The sequence below is a fragment of the Gossypium hirsutum genome, chromosome D12 (genome assembly GCF_007990345.1).
Source record: "Gossypium hirsutum isolate 1008001.06 chromosome D12, Gossypium_hirsutum_v2.1, whole genome shotgun sequence".
Classification (NCBI taxonomy): domain Eukaryota; kingdom Viridiplantae; phylum Streptophyta; class Magnoliopsida; order Malvales; family Malvaceae; genus Gossypium; species Gossypium hirsutum.
In genome coordinates this window covers 26,471,049-26,493,573 of record NC_053448.1, presented here as the reverse complement: position 1 = coordinate 26,493,573, position 22,525 = coordinate 26,471,049, and the positions used below count along the sequence as shown (strand labels likewise).

Below are 22,525 nucleotides of genomic sequence, written 5' to 3'. Positions count from 1 at the left end.
TCTACCGAAGTACAACAGCCACCTGATCAAGGAAAACAACAAATACAGGTTTACTCCCGACGGAATTGTTCTCCTGAAACTGATACAGCAGTGCCAATTACATCTCTAACCGAGGACTGTTCTGAAAAAGAAGTCCCACCTCCGTCACCATCCATCTATCTTCCAATTACAGTTCGAAAGGGTACAAGGAGCTGCACTCAATATCCTATTTCTCGGTTTGTATCCTATAGAAATTTATCTAAGTCTTACAAAGCTTTTGTGGCTAATGTTGATTCTGTAAAAACTCTAAAAAATATAGAAGAGGCTTTTGAATCAGCTGAGTGGAGACAAGCTGTGATGGAAGAAATGAAGGCCCTCAAAAACAATGAAACATGGGAAGTCTCGAATCTATCTAAAGGGAAAAAAATCATAGGGTGCAAATGGATTTTCACTACGAAATTTAAACCCGATGGCCGTATTGACCGATACAAAGCTCGACTTGTGGCTAAGGGATCCACCCAAACTTATGGTCTCGACTACAACGAGACGTTTGCACTGGTTGCCAAGCTAAACACCATTCGGGTCCTGCTATCTCTTGCTACCAACCTTGATTGGCACTTAACTCAATTGGATGTAAAAAATGCTTTTCTCAAAGGGGAATTAAATGATGAGGTGTACATGGATTTCCCACCCAGGTTTGAAGAAAACAAGGACCAAGTGTGTAACTTGAAGAAGTCCTTGTATGGGCTGAAACAATCTCTACGAGCGTGGTTCAGCCGATTTGCAAAAGCTATGGCTAGCATAAATTACATTGAAGGATAGGCAAACCACACCATGTTCTACAAGCACTCGGAAGAGGGTAAATGCTGCATCCTTATCGTTTATGTCGACGATATAATATTAACCGGAAATGACTCAAGTAAAATTTTGAGATTGAAAGAATTTCTTGGTACAGGGTTTGAACTTAAAGACTTGGGGAGTCTTAAATATTTTCTTGGTATGGAGGTAGCAAGGTCGAAAAAATGTATCTTCATTTCCCAAAGGAAATATGTTCCTGATCTACTGTCGGAAGTTGGTTTGATGGGCAGCAAACTAGCCGAAACTCCTATGGAGTTTAACCTTAAATTGGGAACTAATGAGGATGGAGAAGAAATTGACAGGGGGAGGTATCAACGTCTAGTAGGAAAGCTCATCTACCTGTCTCACACCCGTCTAGACATAGCCTTTAGTGTGAATGTTATTAGTCAGTATATGTATGCCCCGAGGGAGAATCACCTGGAAGCTGCATATAGAATACTAAGATATCTAAAAGGAACTCCTGGTAAAGGCCTGTACTTTAAGAAGACTGTCAACCGAAGCGTGGAAGTCTACACTGATGCAGACTGGGCAGGTTCTGTTAATGATAGACGCTCTATAAGCGGCTATTGTAGTTATGTTTGGGGTAATCTCGTGACGTGGAGGAGCAAAAAATAGTCTGTGGTAGTACGCAGCAGTGCAGAGGCAGAGTATCGAGCACTATCTCATGGTATATGCGAAGTTTTTTGGATACAAAGACTTATGGGAGAACTAAAAGTGCCTTACACCAGACCTATGAAGATGTACTGTGACAACCAGGCTGCTGTCAGCATAGCACATAATCCTGTGCATAATGATCGGATCATCACTTTATAAAAGAAAAAATAAACTCAGGAGAAGTATGCATCACCTACCTACCTACTAGACAACAAGTTGCAGACATGTTAACTAAAATTTTGAACAGAAACATGTTTGAAGAACTTATTGGCAAGCTGGGTTTGATTAACATCTACACTCCAGCTTGAGGGGGAGTGTTGGAATCCCTGCCAAAACCATTTTTAAAATTGAAAAGAAAATGGGGTTCGATTTTGAAAATGGGAGTCGCCACTGATATTTTATTAGGGTGTGACCGGTTTACCAATAAAAATGATTTTTTGGTCTACGAATTTCAAGAAAATAGGTTTGGGAGTCGGTTACGCACGAGGAAGGGTTAGCACCCTCGTAACGCCCCAAAATTGGTACCGAATTGATTGTTTAATGTCTTAGTGTCAAGGGTTTTAAAAGATTTAAAAATACGATCCTTTGAAAAGGAAATTTGAATGAAACGAATCGGAAGATGAAACTCATTTATTTCGAAGAAATAGATTGTCACACCCAGTAAATTAGAGTGTAACATTTTAAATCCGTGAAATTAAGTTTATCTCTTGACCTTTAAAACTCATGCATTTTGAGAAGGATATTTGATTATTTGGGTCAAATGAGAAAATCAAAACCCAGTAAGTTAGGGTTCAATTTTACAAAATTCCTAAATATCAAATATTGCCTTTATTATTACTTGTTAAAAGAATCCTCGTCTCGAGAAAATAATATGTCAAATCCAATGAGTTAGGACACAACCTATCGAATTCCCGAGAATGAGTTTTTTTCATTTATATTTTAATCAAAAAAGGATATTCGGCTTCTTAGATCCCGAGGAAGATTGGAATCTAGTAAGTTAGGACACAATCTTTTCGAAAATCCCAAATGCCGAATATTGTGTTATTTTTAGAAACTTTTGTGTGAAATAACTTTGTCATTTGTAATCTTTTGAATGAATAAAAAACGATTGAATAATAATGTAAAACGCGAATTGATAATTCGTAAACTAAAGCATTCTCTAATGAATAACAAAGATTCAATATATACAAATAAACAATGTCATATACGTAAGAGCAACAATTTTATATCCTACATTATGCAAATACTAACATCCATATTAGCAAGCAAAATGAATAAGAAGGCTAAAAAAGTAATAAGCTAATTAAATAAAATGTATCAAGTTTTAAAATAAAAAAAAAACCAACACGAAAGAAGGGAAGTTATGTTAAAATAAGTTTAAAATAATATATATATACATGAAAGTTTGAAATAAATAAAAAATATAGTTAAAAACAAATACTTCATAAAATAATAGTATCCCAATAAATAAATATTATATCAAAATACATAAAATTATATACATATATTAATTTAAATAAATAATACATGAGGAAGGAAAGATTTAATAATAATATAAATAATAACATATATACATAATAATGTATTAAAGTTGATGTAAGCAAAATATATTAAAGTAGGTTTTTTTTTTGTTTTTTTAAAAATAAATCGTATGTATGTATGTATGTATAAATAAAAAGATATAATAAAAATTCGATAATATATTATATATACATGTATATAATCAAAACGGTTTAATATATGTATAAAATAGTATCGTACATAAATGTTAACACTTAAAATAATATTATATAATAAAATAATGCATATACATAAAAAATTATATAGATAAATATATGAACTAATAATAATAATAATAATGGTAGTAGTAATAATGATAAATTAATATTAAAGTAATTATTTTAGTAGCAAAAACAACAAATTACTAATTGGGAATTAAAGCAGAAATTTAGGGGTAAAACTTGGAATAAAATGAAATGAAAAGGACCGAATTGAAATTCATTTAAAATCAGGGTGACTAGCACCGAAATTAGACGCACAAGTCCCACGTGGCATTCAAGTCAGATCATTGGAAACGGCGTCGTTTTACGTTTTATAAAACTAAAAAATATATAAAAAACCTAAAACCTAAACATCAGATTCCCCTTTCCCTTTTCAAAGAAACCTAGGTACCAACCCCAAGTATGGCGCCGTTCTCGAGTCCATGACCTCCACCAAGACCCCGATTGCGACGGAGAGGGTCAGAGATCAGACGGCTTTCGAAAACAAGGTACGATTCCCTCGTTTTTCTTTTTTATTGTTACGCATAGAGAAAGAAAAGGAAAAAAATAAAAAGAAACGGAGAAAAAAAGAAAAATAAAGAAAAACTGTAAATCACCTTTCAAATTTTTGGTCTTTGTTTTCTCTGAAATTTTTGTTTTTTTTATTCAATATGTGTGTGGGTAAAAAAAATCTCTTTTACAGATTCGAATGGTTTTTTTATAGCCGAAACGAAAAATGAAAATGAAAATAAAAATACAATCAAAATCCTCTATTTTCTCATTTTTTCCAATTGCTATCTGTCGTTTTTCTGGTTGATACTGCGTTGTCCATTTTTGTTTGTTGCAGGTACGACCGTACGGAGGGTGGACGTGGCGCAACGTGTGGTGGCATGGTGCGGTTGCTGCGGCGCTGAGAGCCGAAAGTTGCTAGGGTTCCTTGCTCCTGTTTTGCGTTTTGGGCTCAGTGGGCTAAAGGTTTTTAGGCTAGTGGGTTAATTGGGTTTGGTGGGTGTTTTATAATCTGGACATTGGACTTTTATATTTTTATTTATTTGGTTTTTTGTAATGTATGTGGGCCAGGCAAATTTGGGTTGTTACAGCTGCCTCTTTTTGCTCATTGTCGTGTAACGGGAATGAAGCAAAGACTTTAATAAGGCCAAATTTGCCTGGTCATGGGGGATCTTAGTGTTGCTCTTCTTCAAGTAGCCTTATTCCATCCTACTGTTTCTTCAAAGGTATTGGAATTGGTGCTTCGATCCACTCCACTACAACGTCGGGGAAATAGGGTTTGCTGCTGTGTATTCTCAAGGAACAAAATTTGTTAAATTTGGTATGCTTCACTGCAACTTCAGGGAGATAAGACTTGTAGCTTCAACTTGTTCTGTTGCAACTTTAGATAAGTCTGATGCGATCTACTCCTCTGCAACTTCAGAGAGATAAGATCTATCATTTCGATCCGCTCCACTGCAACTTCAGGGAGATAGGATTTGCGGTTCTAATCCGCTCCACTGCAACTTCAGGGAGATAGGATTGGTTTCTTGTGTCTACTCCACTGCAACCTCAGAGAGACAAGACGGGTTGCAATCTGCTCTACTACAACTTTAGAGAGATAAGATCTGTAGTTTTAATCAGCTCCTTTGTAACTTCAAGGAGTTAGGATTATCGGCTTGAATCTGCTCCACTGCAACTTCAGGGAGATAGGATTATCGGCTTCAATCTGCTCCACTGCAACCTCAGGGAGATAAGATTTGCCATCTTCGATCTGCCCCTCTGCAACTTCAGGGGGATAAGACCTACTTACTCAGTCTGCTCCGCTGCAACTTCGGGGAGATAAGACCTGATGCGATCTACTCTACAGCAACTTTAGAGAGATAAGATCTATTACTTTAATCTGCTCCTCTGTAACTTTAGGGAGATAGGATTATCGACTTCAATCTGCTTCCTTACTCTTGAAGATAAGATTCGCCATCCTTGATCTGCTCCGCTACTGCTTAGGGAGACAAGATCTGTAATTTCCAACCTATTCCACTACTGACTAGGGATATAGGACTTGTGACTTAAATCTACTTCCTTACACTTGAAGATAAGATTCACTGTCTTCGATCTGCTCCACTATTTTTAGGGAGACAAGATCTGCAATTTCCCAACCTATTCCACTGCTGACCAGGGATATATGACTTGTGGCTTAAATCTACTTCCTTACACTTGAATATAAGATTCGCCGTCTTCGATCTGCTCCGCTATTGCTTAGGGAGACAAGATCTGTAATTTCCTAACCTATTCCACTGCTGACCAGTGATATAGAACTTGTGGCTTAAATCTGCTTCCTTACACTTAAAGATAAGATTCGCCGTTTTCGATCTGCGTCGCTATTTCTTAGGGAGACAAGATCTATAATTTCCCAACCTATTCTACTGCATACCAGAGATATAGGACTTGTGGCTTAAATCTGCTTCCTTATACTTGAAGATAAGATTCGCCGTCTTCGATCTACTCCGCTATTGCTTAGGGAGACATGATCTGTAATTTCCCAACCTATTCCACTACTGACCAGGGATATAGGACTTGTGGCTTAAATCTGCTTCCTTACACTTGAAGATAAGATTCGCCGTCTTTGATCTGCTCCGCTATTGCTTAGGGAGACAAGATCTGTAATTTCCCAACCTATTCTATTGCTGACCAGGGATATAGAACTTGTGGCTTAAATCTGTTTCCTTACACTTGAAGATAAGATTCGCCGTCTTTTATCTGCTCTGCTATTGCTTAGGGAGACAAGATCTGTAATTTCCCAACCTATTCCATTACTGACCAGGGATATAGGACTTGTGGCTTAAATATGCTTCCTTACTCTTGAAGATAAGATTCGCTGTCTTCGATTTGCTTTGCTGTCGATGCAGGAAGGCAAGATCTGCTATATTCACTGATCCGTTCTCTGGGGAACATGACCTGTATAATGAACCTAATTATGCCTAATGATTAGGATGACATGATCAAAATAAATCAAATGCTCCTAACTAGACATGTGTGAATGGTGTTTGCATGAGTGCAGAATTTTATTTTTTCGAAGAATAATCCCGCTTAGGTTGTCATTACTCGAAGTTTATTAAAGCTTTAACGCTGACGGGCTACAATGCCTTCTTGCTTGACCGGCATTTTCAAAGAATCGCTTAGTCAGATTGGCCCCGTTGTAAACTTCAAAGTTCAATCCACTGGGACGAAAAATCTGTACCATTATTCTCCCACTGTAACCCAAGGGTAGAAATATATGGCTTTTCTTCAATCATTTCCTATCACAACTCAAGGATACAAGATCTAAATCTTTCTGGTCCCTTACACCATTCCCAATATGTCGTACCGAAGACTCATGTGCAAATGAAGACTCTCTCCTCTGAGGTAACCTCTTCCTATTGCCTGATGATTATTGCTTTCTTATTTATTTAAGCTTTGTCATCAACATGACATCCTTGTCATTTTGTTCAATCAATGCATTTGACAACAAAATCCAAAGAGAAAGTCCAAATTTAGACTCTTCCTTCTCAAATTTCTAACCTTTAAATTTGGTGTGTTCTAAACAATTGTCTTGTTTCAAGTTCCTATATTATTTAGAAACTTTTCAGAGTAATATACAAAGCTTCCTTTGTGAAAGTTTTATTAGTTCATTAATAATTATTCCAATGCAACATGTTTGCAAAAAGGGTCATAAGAAATGGATAAGAATAAAGTTGGTTCTGAGCATAACCCAAAATGAATAAATTATCCAAAATAGTAAAGAAGGATAATAAAGAAATTGATTGAGAATGTATATCTTGGAAAAGAATAAAATATTCCAAGAACAACAAATTCAATATAAATATGAGAATTGGGTGCCCCAGATATCGCAGCTTGAACTTCCTTGTACAAACTTTAAGAAGACCATTCTGAGTTTGACATGTGTTTAGGAGATATACAGTGCTTTGTCGATGCCCCAAGATGTCGCCTACCCTTTCCTGTTGATTCAGGTATAACAAGATTACCACATGCCCTAATCTGATCAAGATACGAGTTGCTCTGATCACTTCATGCCCCATTCTGATCAATATTTGAGCCGTCCTTTTCGGGTTTTCAACTCAAATCCCCTTTGGCCTAAGGTGCCCTTTGCGGGTTTTCCCCTTAGCCTCTCTATTTTTACTTTTTTCATTTTTTCATTTTTCATTTTTTTGACTCAAAGTCCCATTTGCAGGTTTTCACCTTGGTCCTTTCTTCTTCTTTAAACGAAGTATTTCTTGACTGGATCCAAGTTTATAGTATTAGCAATCTTACTCAGGATCAGTGCTCCTCTGAAAAAGATCTTCTTTACAATATAGGGACATTCCCGGTTTGGCATTCATTTCCCTCTAGAATCCCTTCGTTGAGGAAGGGTTTTTTTCGACATCCAGCCCTCTCGTGGAATTCTTTGAGATGACCCTGTTTATTATGGGCTTATATAATTTGTTTCTGGTACATCCAACCCTAATGAATAGCTTTTAACCCTTTTCCTAAGTCCAACTGATCACATCGCGATTGGGTCCATCCTGCTTCATCTAACTCTAGCTCAACTAACACCTAGAGAGAGGGGATTTCAATAGGTAAAACTACCTCAATCCCGTAAACCAAAGAGAAGAATGTTGCCCCAGTACATATGTCTGACAAGCAAGGAGGGCAAATGGTAATTTCTCATACCAGTCCTTACAAGTCTCATTCATTTTTTCTTTAATTTTCTTGATGTCCATCTCTAGGCAATTCGGTGACGAATCGTGGTGTCTGTTTCTGAATTGATTATAGACCTTAGCTATCGTGCTATCATTCAGGTTCAATACATTTTCCAATACCATCCTCTCTGGAATTCTATACCGGCATATGATGACATTGACGCATGAAATAGCCTCTATCCCTTTGATGAAGTAAGTGATGATCTCAATAGTGAAGCAATGCCCATTAGAAGCCTTCGATGATGATGAAGGCCATGCCCCATTTTGCTCAAAATTTGACTCGACTTTTTCGTGTTTCCAACTTAAATCCACCTTTGGTCAAAGCGCCCTTTGCGGGTTTGTGCCTTGACCTCTCCTTTTTTTTTCTCTTTTTTATTTTGATTTTTTTACTTTGATCATTTTTTATTTTGATTTTGATTTTTTTGATTTTGTTTTTATTTTTTATTTTTTTGATTAAATCTGAACTCACAGGATTAGGCCAACCCTTCTTATCCCTTTCGAGGAATCTTCTTTGATATCAGATTTCTTTCATGTAGCCTTCTGGGGTGAAACTACGATAGAAAACTTCTGATCTTCCTCTTCAATCAGGATAAAATCCAACAAAACTTGAAGAGATGGAAACTCGACTTCAAATGGGCAAAGCTACGTTGAGTCAGCGAGAAAGACATTACCTCGGCAAAGAATTGCATTGTTCATACTGTAAATTTCTGACATCGCGATGTTGTGCAGATTTCATTATTAGCTGTTAAACCGAGCATATCCTGGTATAACCATTCAAAGACATCTTTGAACTCTAGAGGTAACTCAGCAAGGTATTGTTTCGTCTTTGCGGTCAGGTCAATTCTAATATTTACCAAGCTCACAAATTCTAATGATTCCTTGAGTGGTAGGATTTGTTTATCCTCTTGCTCAACCATCCTTGACAAGTTCGGAGATAAGCTACGATCTATGTCATTTTCAAAGTCATGAGATCCCTCTAAAACATATCTCGCTCAAAAGGAGATTCGAAGTCTGCAGCGGTGTCATTCATGTCATTGATATCTGATGACCCATAATAAGTATCGAAGAATATACAAAAGAATGTATCAATTCATGAATAATTATTTGTACCATATGATTATGAATGAATGAATAATAATTTGGAAGAAAATCCAAAAGAATGAAAGAATCTGGAATTAAAGAATGAAAATATTGGCTCAGCAATAATTGCAAAGATGTATTTCATTAAAATAATAACATTCAGACATGAGCCTATTTCACAAAGGAATTTCTATCATTTTTAGGCTAAAAACAACAAACTGTTCTGAACATTACTCTAAATAAGCTCTAAAAACTACGGGGATTTCTTTCGCAAGCCAATTGCTTAGAACACTCCAGATTTATAAGGGCAAATATCTAACAAGGTCCTTTTTCATTTGTGTCTTCATATATGTCATTGGTGTGAACACTTCCCAACATTGTGTGTATGTTTTTCTCCTCTTTAATTTCCTCACAGAGCTTCATCTCCTTGTCGTCCATCATGCCCAGAACCAAGGCATTGAATTTCACACTCTCTTAGGTCTCGTACCCCTTCTCGTGATGGAACTAACAACGGTTCCTTGTCTTTCCATGGTTTCCTCCTGAATTAGAAATAACTAATCCCCTTCCTGCTCTCACGTCTACCCCATTATCAGTATGATTAGGTAGTAGATTTTCTGCGCTAGACGAGTCATCAAATCTGACAACATCCATGTTAATGAGTTTTTCAACCAGTTTCTTGAAGGCAACGCAATTCTCTATTGAATGCCCCGTAATTCTCGCACGGTAGTCGCATTGTGCGTTCACGTCATACCATTTGGGATACGGAGGTTGTATGGGTTTTAAGTAGAATGTGGACACCTTATGTGCATCGAACAAGCTTTGATACAACTCTCTATATGACATCGGAATTGGTGTGAACTGGAGCTTCTCAGTACCTGGTTTCACTCCAGATTCTTGTCTCAATGAGCCTTGTTGATTAGCAACCACCTTCCTTGGTTGGTTCATTGTAATTGACTTGTTTTATGTACTCACATGGTTCAATTCATTCTCCTTTTTCTTTGTGACTGACCTTCTATTATCCTCCTTATTCCCCTTCCTCCTTGGGGCCTTTGTAGTATCTGGATACTCCACCATCGACCGTTTTGTTTCTGCTGGGTTATCAAGAGCAACAGGAAAAAATTTCCTCAAATTGGATCCTAGGCCTGTCAAACAATTTACTGGTGTCGATGTACCAGTCTGATAATGTTAGGATTTGACAGTAAAGAGTGCCTCGTGTGAACGCCCATCTGGCTGGATCTGTGCACTTATTGGAGTACAATCTAGGGAACATGCAAGATCCTCAATATTAACCCAAAAGTGGACCACTGGGTCTTTCACTTCTTCTAACTCTCCAGCTAGCAATCGGTTGAACTGGCTCATCATAGTTCTCTACAATTCTAGCATCTGATCTCTCATTTCCTGTTGAAATTCAGTCAATTGCTCCTGCATCTGTATCTGCATTTGCTCTAATTTTTTTATCCTTTGTTCCATTTCTCTAGTCTTTGCTTGGATACCGTAAGGGTGTTAGGTTGACTAGTTGAAATAAATTTACTCAATTAGACTCTTTTAATGGATTTTAATGATGTCATGTAATGCAGATGCATGAAATGAATGCCTAAAGAAATGTTAATTCTCATTCAATTACATTTAGAAAACTTTATTAGAAAGCAAATTCATTTACATAAAGAAGATGCATGTACGGCCTCTCCCTTATATTCCAAGAGACAACATCGATCTTTTTCTTCATCCGCATGCTTGAAATAATCTCGCCGATAGATGCCACTGCTAGCTCCTTTTCTTGATATTGGTCGCGATCCATCATCTGCCCATCTTCATAAGGCTCATCAGCTTCTTTAAGGGGGTTGGAACGTTGAAGGCTCTTAAACAATCGCCTTGGGTCCTCAGGCCACGAAGCAAGGTCACGAACTCTTCTATCGCTTTTCTTGTGTTTCTTAGAATACATTCAGGCAGCCGTACTATTTTTCACTTTATCAAGGAATTCGTATTCCATGACAAGCTTTCTAATTTAGTAATGGAACTTGAATTAATATCTCTTTCCTAAGATGCAAATGCAATGCAATCAAAACACAACAAGAGGGGTTAGTACAAAATAGAAGCAAACAAGGAAAACAAAAGTACCTAGTCAGGTAACCACTAGGGATTTGGAGGGGCTCTACCTAGGATGGGTTCCTAAGGTCTTCTACATGCGGTTTGGTTCTAAAGTTGAGGTGCCCGAACCAGCAGAATCCTCGATTCTCACCCATTATAGGCTCATACCGACCGAGTTCGGTTCAGGGGAATACATTTCCCTATGGCTGCACAGAGATGAAAATCTCACGAAGACATAGGTGCGGATGTATCCCGAAAGTGATTCACTATCCTTTATGGAGGTGAAAACCTCACGAAGGAGTAGCTTCTCACTCCCACTTAAAAGGGTAAGACTAAATAGTCTTTATGCAATATGATGCCAAAATAAAGAGCTCAATTTACAGTAATCATGCAAACAAATGTAAAGTGAAGATCGTAATTTTTCAAATCAAATTTTCAATTTTTGATAATAAGACAAAAAACAATCAATTTTGTGGCTTGACTCTCTAACAGTCCCCAGTGGAGTCGCCAAGTTGTCGAAACCATTTTTAAAATTGAAAAAAAACGGGGTTCGACTTTGAAAATGAGAGTCGCCACCGATCTTTTATTAGGGTATGACCAGTTCACTAATAAAAATGATTTTTTGGTCTACGAATTTCGAGAAAATAAGTTCAAGAGTCGGTTACGCACGAGGAAGGGTTAGCACCCTCGTAACGCCCCAAAATTGGTACCGAATTGATTGTTTAATGTCTTAGTGTCGATGATTTGAAAAGATTTAAAAATACGATCCTTTGAAAAGAAAATTTGAATGAAACGAATCAGAAGATGAAACTCATTTATTTCGAAGAAATAGATTGTCACGCCTAGTAAGTTAGAGTGTAACATTTTAAATCCGCGAAATTAAGTTTATCTCTTGACCTTTAAAACTCATGTATTTTGAGAAGGATATCTGATTGTTTGGGTCAAATGAGAAAATCAAAACCCAGTAAATTAGGGTTCAATTTCACAAAATTCCTAAATATCAAATATTGCCTTTATTATTACTTGTTAGAAGAATCCTCGTCTCGAGAAAATAATATGTCAAATCAAATGAGTTAGGACACAACCTATCGAATTCCTGAGAATGAGTTTTTTTCATTTATATTTTAATCAAAAAAGGATATTCGGCTTCTTAGATCCCGAGGAAGATTGGAATCCAGTAAGTTAGGACAAAATCTTTTCGAAAATCCCAAATGTCGAATATTGTGTTATTTTTAGAAACTTTTGTGTGAAATAACTTTGTCATTTGTAATCTTTTGAATGAATAAAAAACGATTGAATAATAATGTACAACGCGAATTGATAATTCGTAAACTAAAGCATTCTCTAATGAATAACAAAGATTCAATATATACAAATAAACAATGTCATATACGTAAGAGCAACAATTTTATATCCTACATTATGCAAATACTAACATCCATATTAGCAAGCAAAATGAATAAGAAGGCTAAAAAAGTAATAAGCTAATTAAATAAAATGTATCAAGTTTTAAAATAAAAAAAAAACAACACGAAAGAAGGGAAGTTATGTTAAAATAAGTTTAAAATAATATATATACATGAAAGTTTGAAATAAATAAAAAATATAGTTAAAAACAAATACTTCATAAAATAATAGTATCCCAATAAATAAATATTATATCAAAGAAAATAAAATTATATACATATATTAATTTAAATAAATAATACATGAGGAAGGAAAGATTTAATAATAATATAAATAATAACATATATACATAATAATATATTAAAGTTGATGTAAGCAAAATATATTAAAGTAGATTTTTTTTTGTTTTTTTAAAAATAAATGTATGTATGTATAAATAAATAAAAAGATATAATAAAAATTCGATAATATGTTATATATACATGTATATAATCAAAACGGTTTAATATATGTATAAAATAGTATCGTACATAAATGTTAACACTTAAAATAATATTATATAATAAAATAATGCATATACATAAAAAATTATATAGATAAATATATGAACTGATATAAATAATAACACTAATAATAATAATAATAATAATAGTAATGGTAGTAGTAATAATGATAAATTAATATTAAAGTAATTATTTTAGTAGCAAAAACAACAAATTACTAATTGGGAATTAAAGCAGAAATTTAGGGGTAAAACTTGAAATAAAATGAAATGAAAAGGACCGAATTGAAATTCATTTAAAATCAGGGTGACTAGCACCGAAATTAGATGCACAAGTCCCACGTGGCATTCAAGTCAGATCATTGGAAACGGCGTCATTTTACGTTTTATAAAACTAAAAAATATATAAAAAACCTAAAACCTAAACATTAGATTCCCCTTTCCCTTTTCAAAGAAACCTAGGTACCAGCCCCAAGTACGGCGCCGTTCTCGAGTCCATGACCTCCACCAAGACCCCGATTGCGACGGAGAGGGTCAAAGATCGGACGGCTTCCGAAAACAAGGTACGATTCCCTTGTTTTTCTTTTTTATTGTTACGCACAGAGAAAGAAAAGGAAAAAAATGAAAAAAAATGGAGAAAAAAAGAAAAACAAAGAAAAACTGTAAATCACCTTTCAAAGTTTTGGTCTTTGTTTTCTCTGAAATTTTTATTTTTTTTATTCAATATGTGTGTGGGTAAAAAAAAAATCTCTTTTACAGATTCGAATGGTTTTTTTTATAGCCGAAATGAAAAATGAAAATGAAAATAAAAATATAATCAAAATCCTCTATTTTCTCTTTTTTTTTCCAAATTCTATCTGTCGTTTTTCTGTTTGATGCTGCGTTGTCCATTTTTGTTTGTTGCAGGTACGGCCGTACGGAGGGTGAACGTGGCGCAGCGTGTGGAGACGTGGTACGGTTGCTGCGACGCTGGGAGCCGAAATTTGCTAGGGTTCCTTGCTCCTGTTTTGCGTTTTGGGCTCAGTGGGCGAAAGGTTTTTAGGCTAGTGGGTTAATTGGGTTTGGTGGGTGTTTTGTAATCTGGACATTGGACTTTTATATTTTTATTTATTTGGTTTTTTGTAATGTATGTGAGCCAGGCAAATTTGGGTTATTACAATCCCTATAATTAAGGAGAGAAATCTGTTGGAATCCCCATAATTAAGGATAGAAATCTTACCTTATTACTAATAGTTCCCTTGTAAATAGAAACTAATCTCAGTTACTGGTTCTAAGGAAATTAGGATTTGTTTCCTTTAAAATGATTATTCCTCTCTTTATAATCTATAAACTAAAGCAGTAGAATAACAACATAATTTTTTCCTTTGAGTTTTTTCACCAGCACTTAATTACCAGCCTCTTGAGCAGTATTACCATTTAGAACATTTTCCTAGAGGCTATAGGTGCAGCCATGGGTGACTTTTCGATGGATGTAGTCCATACTCTCTATTTTCTTTGGCAAGCTGCAAGATGAATCACAGCATTTCTCCCCTCAATAGATTCGATCCTTTCTTTGTTTCATTTGAAATTTAACTGCTTTCCTTTTGTTGTTCAGGTTACCCTGACTGACCACCAGAGGGCTAAAGTGGCAGAATTATCCAAATTTAGGAGGTCGGTCAGTCTCTATCTACTCCTCATAACAATGGATTTCGAATTAAAATGGTTAATAATTTAAATAACATTTTATCAAAATTGTCACACAGCCTTTTTGTTCTGTGAATCTTCGTTTTGGGATATTGATCGACTTTTAATTAAAGAAAAAATAGTTCTTCTAACCAAAGTAGTCGCTTTTTTGTGAGAACTTTAAGTAGTCTAAATATTTCAGCAAGAAAGAAGTCCAAAAGTTTGAACTCTACTAGCATATATTCTTTCACTAAATCAAGGACTAGTGCAAATTTGATGTCTTGAGATAGGCTGCTAGGAACAAAGAAGACATCAATTATAAAAGGATATGGACGTGCATTATTATCAAAATGGTTACTTTTTCTACTTATTCTCAGCTGTGATCTCTGTTTCTGAATTATCACTCATCACTGATATTAATGTGTCAAGTTTGGCTTATCATTGACATAACTTGTTTCATTCTTGAAGGCTAAAATGCAGAGTTCTACTTAGTGGATCCGGCTTTCTGTCCAGACTAGTTTAAAAGAAAATGAAGCTGCCATTAAGAAGTTCGACCAGGCTTGATGCGAAATCCCCAAACTAGAATTCAAGTTCGAAAGAGTGAACCGAATTCAAAGCCTTGAATTGAGGTGTGCGGTTTCTTTGGGTTATCAAACCTGAAAATTCTAGAAACTAATGGAAGTACTTGGAATAAGAATGAGTGAATTAAACAATAGAAGTAAGAATTGAAAAGAGAAGTCCTTGTATCAATTCTAGTATCAGAGCCTATGAAATGACCATGAGTGACGAAATTACTACTGAACCTCGAAAGGAGGTCAGTCTCAAAAACATATTTCAAAGCTTCAATTTGAGATTCAATAGATTAATTGAAAAATTGATGAAAGGTTACAAGGATTCGGTGATTAAATAAAAACGAAAATCAACAATCTTTTTAGGGCTTCTTGGGTATAGAGCTGTTACTGAGTTGAGCTATTCATTCAAGTTCAAAGGGTAACTCAAATTTGAGATGATTTGGGTAAAATTATTAGATTCGAAAAATAAGCTTGGACAAAAATTTAAATTAAATTTGTTTAAAATATTGGTCGAACTCGGGCTTGAACATTTAAGGATTAAGCTCGATGTTACTCTTTTCGAATTTTTTAATATATTATATTAGATAATTTTTGTATATTATGTAATTTATATTACATACAAATTAAATCTCTAATAATATATAATATTATAATGTAAACATTTAAAAAAAATTAAGATGCTATATATAAAATATTAATAAATGAAAAACATATATTATTATTGAATATTAAATTAACAATAATATTTTTTTCAAAAAATTTAAAAAATAATGTGGGTGGACTTAAATAGGTTTAGGTTAATCATTTAGAGCAAAATTTTAGGCTTATCTTTTGAGTCGGGGTAGACTTGATCTAAACATAAAAAAGGTTAATATAATGTTTAAACGCAGGTGGTATGCTCATCTAGGGCATGGTATTTTGGGGCTTATCTTAATGTGAAAGCAAAACCTTTTACCCGGCCTGGAAGTTAGGTTGAAAGAAATTATCTTATTGCTAATTTGTATTTTAAAAATGTGTAAAAAGTTGGTGTCTTATGATATTAATGGCGAAAAAATGGATGGTAAATTTTGTAAGTATTGGGATGATGATTGTATAGTTTTGGCATTTGCTGTTATACTGGATCACAGCGTTAAGTTGCATTGTTTACAAGATCTGTTTGCTAAATAGAAATGCAAGTGTGATGAAGAATTGATGCAACTTTTGAAGGAGTACAAGAATGAGAGCACATTGTCAGAGAAGTAAGGAGTGCAAGTAAAATCAGATTTGATATTGAATTTTAATTCATCCAGAAGTGGGACAAATAATTTCTACTTTCTAATAGTTTTGATAATATTTACAAATATTAATTATAAATTTTCATTTTAACACTTGATTTTTACGATTCATTTTTATTAATATATTGTATTTGGTTTAATGTATTTTTTCTTCTTACTTTAATTTTATTCGCAATGTTATCATTATTACGTATAATAATTTCTGACAATTATAAAACTAATTAATATATATTGTATAATTATATATTTTATGTAATCATTACATTTAAATTTTATAGATTTAAATAATTATTAATTTTATATTTTATTTATATTTTATGAATTAGATTTTTCTTGAGCTCAGACTAAATCCATCTCGGATTCTAATTGTTACGAATTTGAGCTTTCTCAAGCTTCTATATTTTCAGATTCAAATTATTTCGGCTTCAACTTTCTGTGTCTTGAATCATTGACAGGGGCGACCTTCCAGGTTTGGGTTTGTTCTGCCTACTATAGTAAAATTGAATTCGATCATTTAATATTAAATGTACGTTTCCATATTAATAGAAGCCTGGTTACACAAGAATATTAAAGATCCACAATCTGTTCCAATCCTAATCACCCATGTTATAAAATTGCTGAATTGGTTCAAATTTATCCCTCACCAATCAGGTAGGTTAGGATATTTGATTTTGAGGTCACCAGCAAGGTGTCTAAAAGCATATTACCAATAATCTCCACAAGAGCACTGCCCGTCCTTGAAGCAATGGAACCTATGGGTATCCCTTACAGTGATTTCCCTCCCTGAAACAGCAGACATAAACTTGATTGCGTTATGGCAATCTCCACATATCCTCAGGTTTTTAATCACAAGTATAGGCTCCCCATCTTTTGTGGACAGTAGCCCGTATGCAACTGCCAACTTCTCGCTATGATGCCTTAACTTTATCTCCTTCTCTCTGGCTTCTATCTCGTCCTCCTTAACTAAACTCCACCGCAGATCCGAAACATACCCAGCTAACCTGATCTTCCTTCCCATCTCCTCCAAGTACTTGTAAATCTCTTTGATCATTGGGTGCGAAATATCTTCGGCCACAAACACATGAATTCTTTTATTCACCTCTATCCAACTACAACCTGGTTTCTTCCTCACACCTCTGTCGCGCATAAGCTTTCTAACCATAGCCGCTTCTTCCCATTCGCCGCTGCTGGCATACATGTTTGCAAGCATGACATAAGGTACAGCATTTGAAGGTTCCAGTTGAAGAAGCTTGTTTGCTGCCTTTGATGCTAGTTCCATGTTCCCATGTATTTTAGATGCACCAAGCATTGCAGCCCAACCAATTGAACCCGGGTTAAATGGCATAGTGTTTATGAGTTTCTCAGCTTCATGTAGCTTGCCTGCTCGACCAAACAGATCGATCATGCATGAATAGTGTTCCACTTCTGGTTCAATTCCAAACTTCTCTTTCATAATCTTGAAGTACTTCTGACCCTCCTCAACTTTTCCTGTATGAGCACATGCTGAGAGGACAGAGATGAAGGTTATACTTGTAGGGGAAATATTTCGTTCCAGCATGTGGTCGAAAAGAGTTAAGGACTCCGTTCCAATCCCATGTTGTGCATAACCAGCAATCATTGAATTCAAAGAGACCGTATTATGCTCCGGCATCTTATCAAATACCCGTCTTCCATCAGGAAGGTTTCCACATTTTGAGTACATAGCAATCAGGGCATTATGGACTTGAATTTGATTAGGGACTTCAGATTTGATTGCCAGTGCATGAATCTGTCTTCCCTGAGAAGGCGATGACAAATTGGAGCATGCACTAATTACATTTACAAAGCTACAATCATCAGGGCGATATCCGATACGCCGCATCGCTCGGAAACACTTGAGAGCCTCCTCAGAGAGTTCTTCGTGCAAGGAATACCCCGAAATCATAGTGTTCCAAAGAACCAAATCCAGTCCCGAAACCTCTTCAAAAACTTTCCCACAATCCAACATGCCAGCTCCACATTTCGAATACAAATCAATCAAACCACTGGCGACATGAGCATTTTGATGAAAGCCAGTCTTGATCAACAGAGCATGAAACTGAAATCCTCCTAACAGGTCCTCTAAACTTGTAAACGCTGTCAAAACACTAGCCAAAGTAAACATATCAACATCGAACCCTCTCCTAACCATTTCCTGAAACAATGCCAGTGCTCTTGCACCCTCTTTATGCTGCCCATAGGCCACGATCATGGAGTTCCAAGACACTTCATCTTTACACTCTCCCATCTCATAAAACACCCGCTTTGCTTCCCTTAAAAATCCCTCTTTGCTGTAACAGGAAAGCAACGCATTGTTGACCGAAGCATAAGAATCAAACCCACAAAAAACAACAAAGCAATGCACCTGTCTAATCAAACACATGTCATTCAAACTAGCCGTGATGACCCCAGATAAAGTAAAGCCATCCATTTCAAAACACAAGTCTCTCATTTTCTTAAACAATTCCAATGCAGGTTCAGTCCGACCACAATCCGCATAAGCGGAAATGAGAGTATTATAAGAAACAAGGTCTGGGTGAGGAATCTGATCGAACAGGTTGTGGGCAACGGAAGGGAGTGATTCCTTGGCATAGGCAGCGATGATGGCGTTGAAAGAGAAGGTATTGGGATGTTGGGTTTGGAAAAAGGCGTTGTGGGCAGTGGCTAAAAGGCCGCATCTGGAGTAGAGGAGGATGAAATGATTGGAAAGGTAAGTTGACGAAGGAATGAGGGATTTGATGTAAAGAGTGTGGAGGGATTTGCCTGTTAAAATGTTTCTGTGGCTTATGCATGTTTTCAATAGGTTGCGGAAGTTTTGGATGGTCCATGGGATTTGGGTCATTTAAATTGCAAATTTGTTTGAACCCTTTTTCATCTATTATTTCCCAAAATCAATGTGCAAAAGCAGAATATCCTCTATGTTCACGAAATGGGTTGTTAAGGATCAACCCAACCCTGGTATTTGATTGAAGAATTATTTTATATTTATTTTTAATTGAAATAGCAAGCCATTAAAATTCACAAAACTACCCAACACTACACTTGGCCCCTTTGTCTACTAACTTATGCGCCTGCTTTGGGTGGGAGAAAGAAGGAAAAGGTTAGAACCCAAAAAAGTTTTGATTGAAGAATGTGTGATCAAGAAAATAGTTTTAAAGTTTTCCCAGTATTTCATGAAAATGTGCCATGAGGAATTCATATATAATATGCTTAAAATAATAAAGTTGTAGATATATTAACTTTTCAAATATAAAGTATCGATTTTGTGATTTAGTTAAGAAAATCGTAAATTTAATAATAGATCTTAGTATCAAAGATGAACATTCCTTCCTCTAGGGTTCAAGAACTTACACTTGAAGATGAAATCTCTGTTAGCAGCTTCGTCAAAATGAAAGACATACAGATTATTTTTCTACCCAAAACTAGACGTCATGCATTGTTTAAACGCCTTCGTCAGTTTCTTAAGAAGAATTTTCACTAGTTTGAAAGATACCAACTAGTTCTAAAAATTTTGGTTGTGTTGTATAATGTATACCTCTTCATCTATGCGAATTAGAGTGCTCCTTATTCTCTATTTAATTTATTCATGTATATTTAAATTATTTTATTCTGAATCTCCTCATTGGTGTTTGATGTTAGGCTATGTATCCTTAGTATATTAGTTTTGCACAATAAGTAAATGGTTGAAGTAATAATTCGCTCATTGGTTACATAAGGTTCTACCACAAAAATTCTTAAGGTCATGACGCGCAAGATATTCATATTAGGACTATTGTTTGATAGCATGTCATTTAGACTAGAGAATGATGCGGCTCAAATTAAAAATCCTGCAAGTTTTTAAACTATGACAGTATGGTAATGCTGTGGGTCTATTTTACCTTGGCCGCAAGTGTTTACTAACTCTGGTACATAAGGTGGGATTTCCTAAATAGGACAACAGATTACATGCCTGTTTCTATTAATGGTTAAATGTTAGGTATTGAGAATTCCAAAAATAAAAACCATTTCAAAATATAAATTAATAGATAGTACTAAGCATGGTCGTATCAATAGATATCAGACATAATTTTATTTCTTTAATAAACAAGTAAAATAAAAATAAAATAAGGAGATTTTAAAATAAAAAACTAACAATAAAATTAAAACAAAGTAAATTAAAATAAAATATAAGAAACTCGCTGAGGAAAATCTCTAGCCAAAAGTAAAATCTCCGTTTGATTCATAGATTCAACCATCGATGCAAAGTAACTTCAATATCTTTAATAAATTAGTTCTAGTTGTTGACTCAATGCTGAGCAACCAATTTATCCTTACTTATTTGGTAACCAAGAGGCAACTCGTTTGAAATTACTTCCCTAATCGATAAATAACCTTGTAATTTAACGCCCAAGATTTAACTTACCAACAACATTAAGAGCACGTTTGGTTCGCTGTATTGGATTAGAGGTGTATTGGATTAGAGGTGTAATGGAATAGAGGTGTAATAGCAAATCAACTGTTTGGTTGAATGTAATGGAATAGAGGCGTAATAGTAAAACTGTGTTTGGTTGAATGTAATAGAGGTGTAATAGCATAATAGAGAAAACTAAAATGACCAGAATACCCTTAGCATAAATTTGTTTTGGTAAATGATTATTGTTATTGTTATTTAAATTTTAATAAGATTATTTATTATCAAAAATAAATAATTTAATCATATTTAAACATAATTATTATTTAATATATTTTAATTAAAATATATAATTTAATAAAATTCTTAATAATTAGCAGAAATTTGTTTTGGTAAATTATTTTATTTAAATTTTAATAAGATTATTAATATCAATAATAAATAATTTAATCATATTTAAACATAATTATTATTAAATATATTTTAATTAAAATATATAATTTAATAAAATTCTTAATAATTAATATTCTTATATGAATTTACTCAAACCATAATATATGATACTGTAAAATATAAAATAACATAATTATTATTAAATATAATATAATTAAAATATATAATTTAATAAAATTCTTAATAATTAATATTCTTATATGAATTTACTCAAATCATAATATATGATACTATAAAATAAAATTTTAAATAATTAATATTAAATATATTTTAATTTAAATATATGATTTAATAAAATTTAAAATAATTATAACTAATAAATTATATTTTATGAATTTGTATAATTTAAAATAATAATTATTACATATAATTTAATAATAATATAAAATTTCATAAAATTCTTGATAATAAATTTTCTTATATGAATTTATACAATTTAAAATTATTAATATTAAATATAATTTAATAGTGATATATAATTTCATGAAATTGTTAATAATAAAATGTTCTTATATGAATTTACTAAAATCAATATATAACTTGAACATAATTAACTTATATTAAGAAAAGGTTAGATGAAAATGAAATTGTACATTATAATCCATATGTTATATAGTTTTACAACATCAAAAAGTTTGAACATTGATATTTAATGGTAAGAAAGAAATCTTCTAACCCATTCCAATCGGGCAACTGAAGGTAAACTAAAGAAAACGATCATTTGAGTTGGATGGTCAGGAATTTTACTCAATGCATCATACCGCTGATCGTCGGTTAAACCTTCAATTGACCATAAGGCTGAATATAAGTTTGAAGCTCTCTCTTCCATATTTTGATGTTCTTCTGACCGCTGCTGAACTACCACCTCGGAGGCAATACTCCTACTGATTTGCTCGCCAACGGCCTGGATTTTGTCCCCCAACAAAGTGGCAGCTTCATTAAATGAAGAAAACACATTATCACGAGCATGCTGCATCTTCTTTCTCTTGTTTGAAGATGAGGAACCCCCTTGGTCTCGATCTCCTCGCGGACCCGTACCAGATACATGCATGTCGTCTAAAGAGACGTCAGCTTCGCAGTCATAGAATGTGTTCCTCTCTT

General features: G+C 34.4%; 1 protein-coding gene across 1 annotated transcript; it reads right to left on the bottom strand.

Moving 5' to 3' along the window:
* Nucleotides 1–17,053: 17,053 nt before the first annotated feature.
* LOC107945338 (pentatricopeptide repeat-containing protein At3g49710) lies at nucleotides 17,054–19,893 on the bottom strand. Its single transcript, XM_016879297.2, has one exon. The coding sequence runs from the start codon at nucleotides 19,421–19,423 to the stop codon at nucleotides 17,267–17,269; it is 2,157 nt and encodes a 718-aa protein (XP_016734786.2). The 5' UTR covers nucleotides 19,424–19,893; the 3' UTR covers nucleotides 17,054–17,266.
* Between the last annotated feature and the right edge of the window lie 2,632 nt (nucleotides 19,894–22,525).

Excerpts from the sequence above, each read along its gene's own strand:
- LOC107945338 (XM_016879297.2), bottom strand. The coding sequence starts at position 19,423 with ATGACCCAAATCCCATGGACCATCCAAAACTTCCGCAACCTATTGAAA.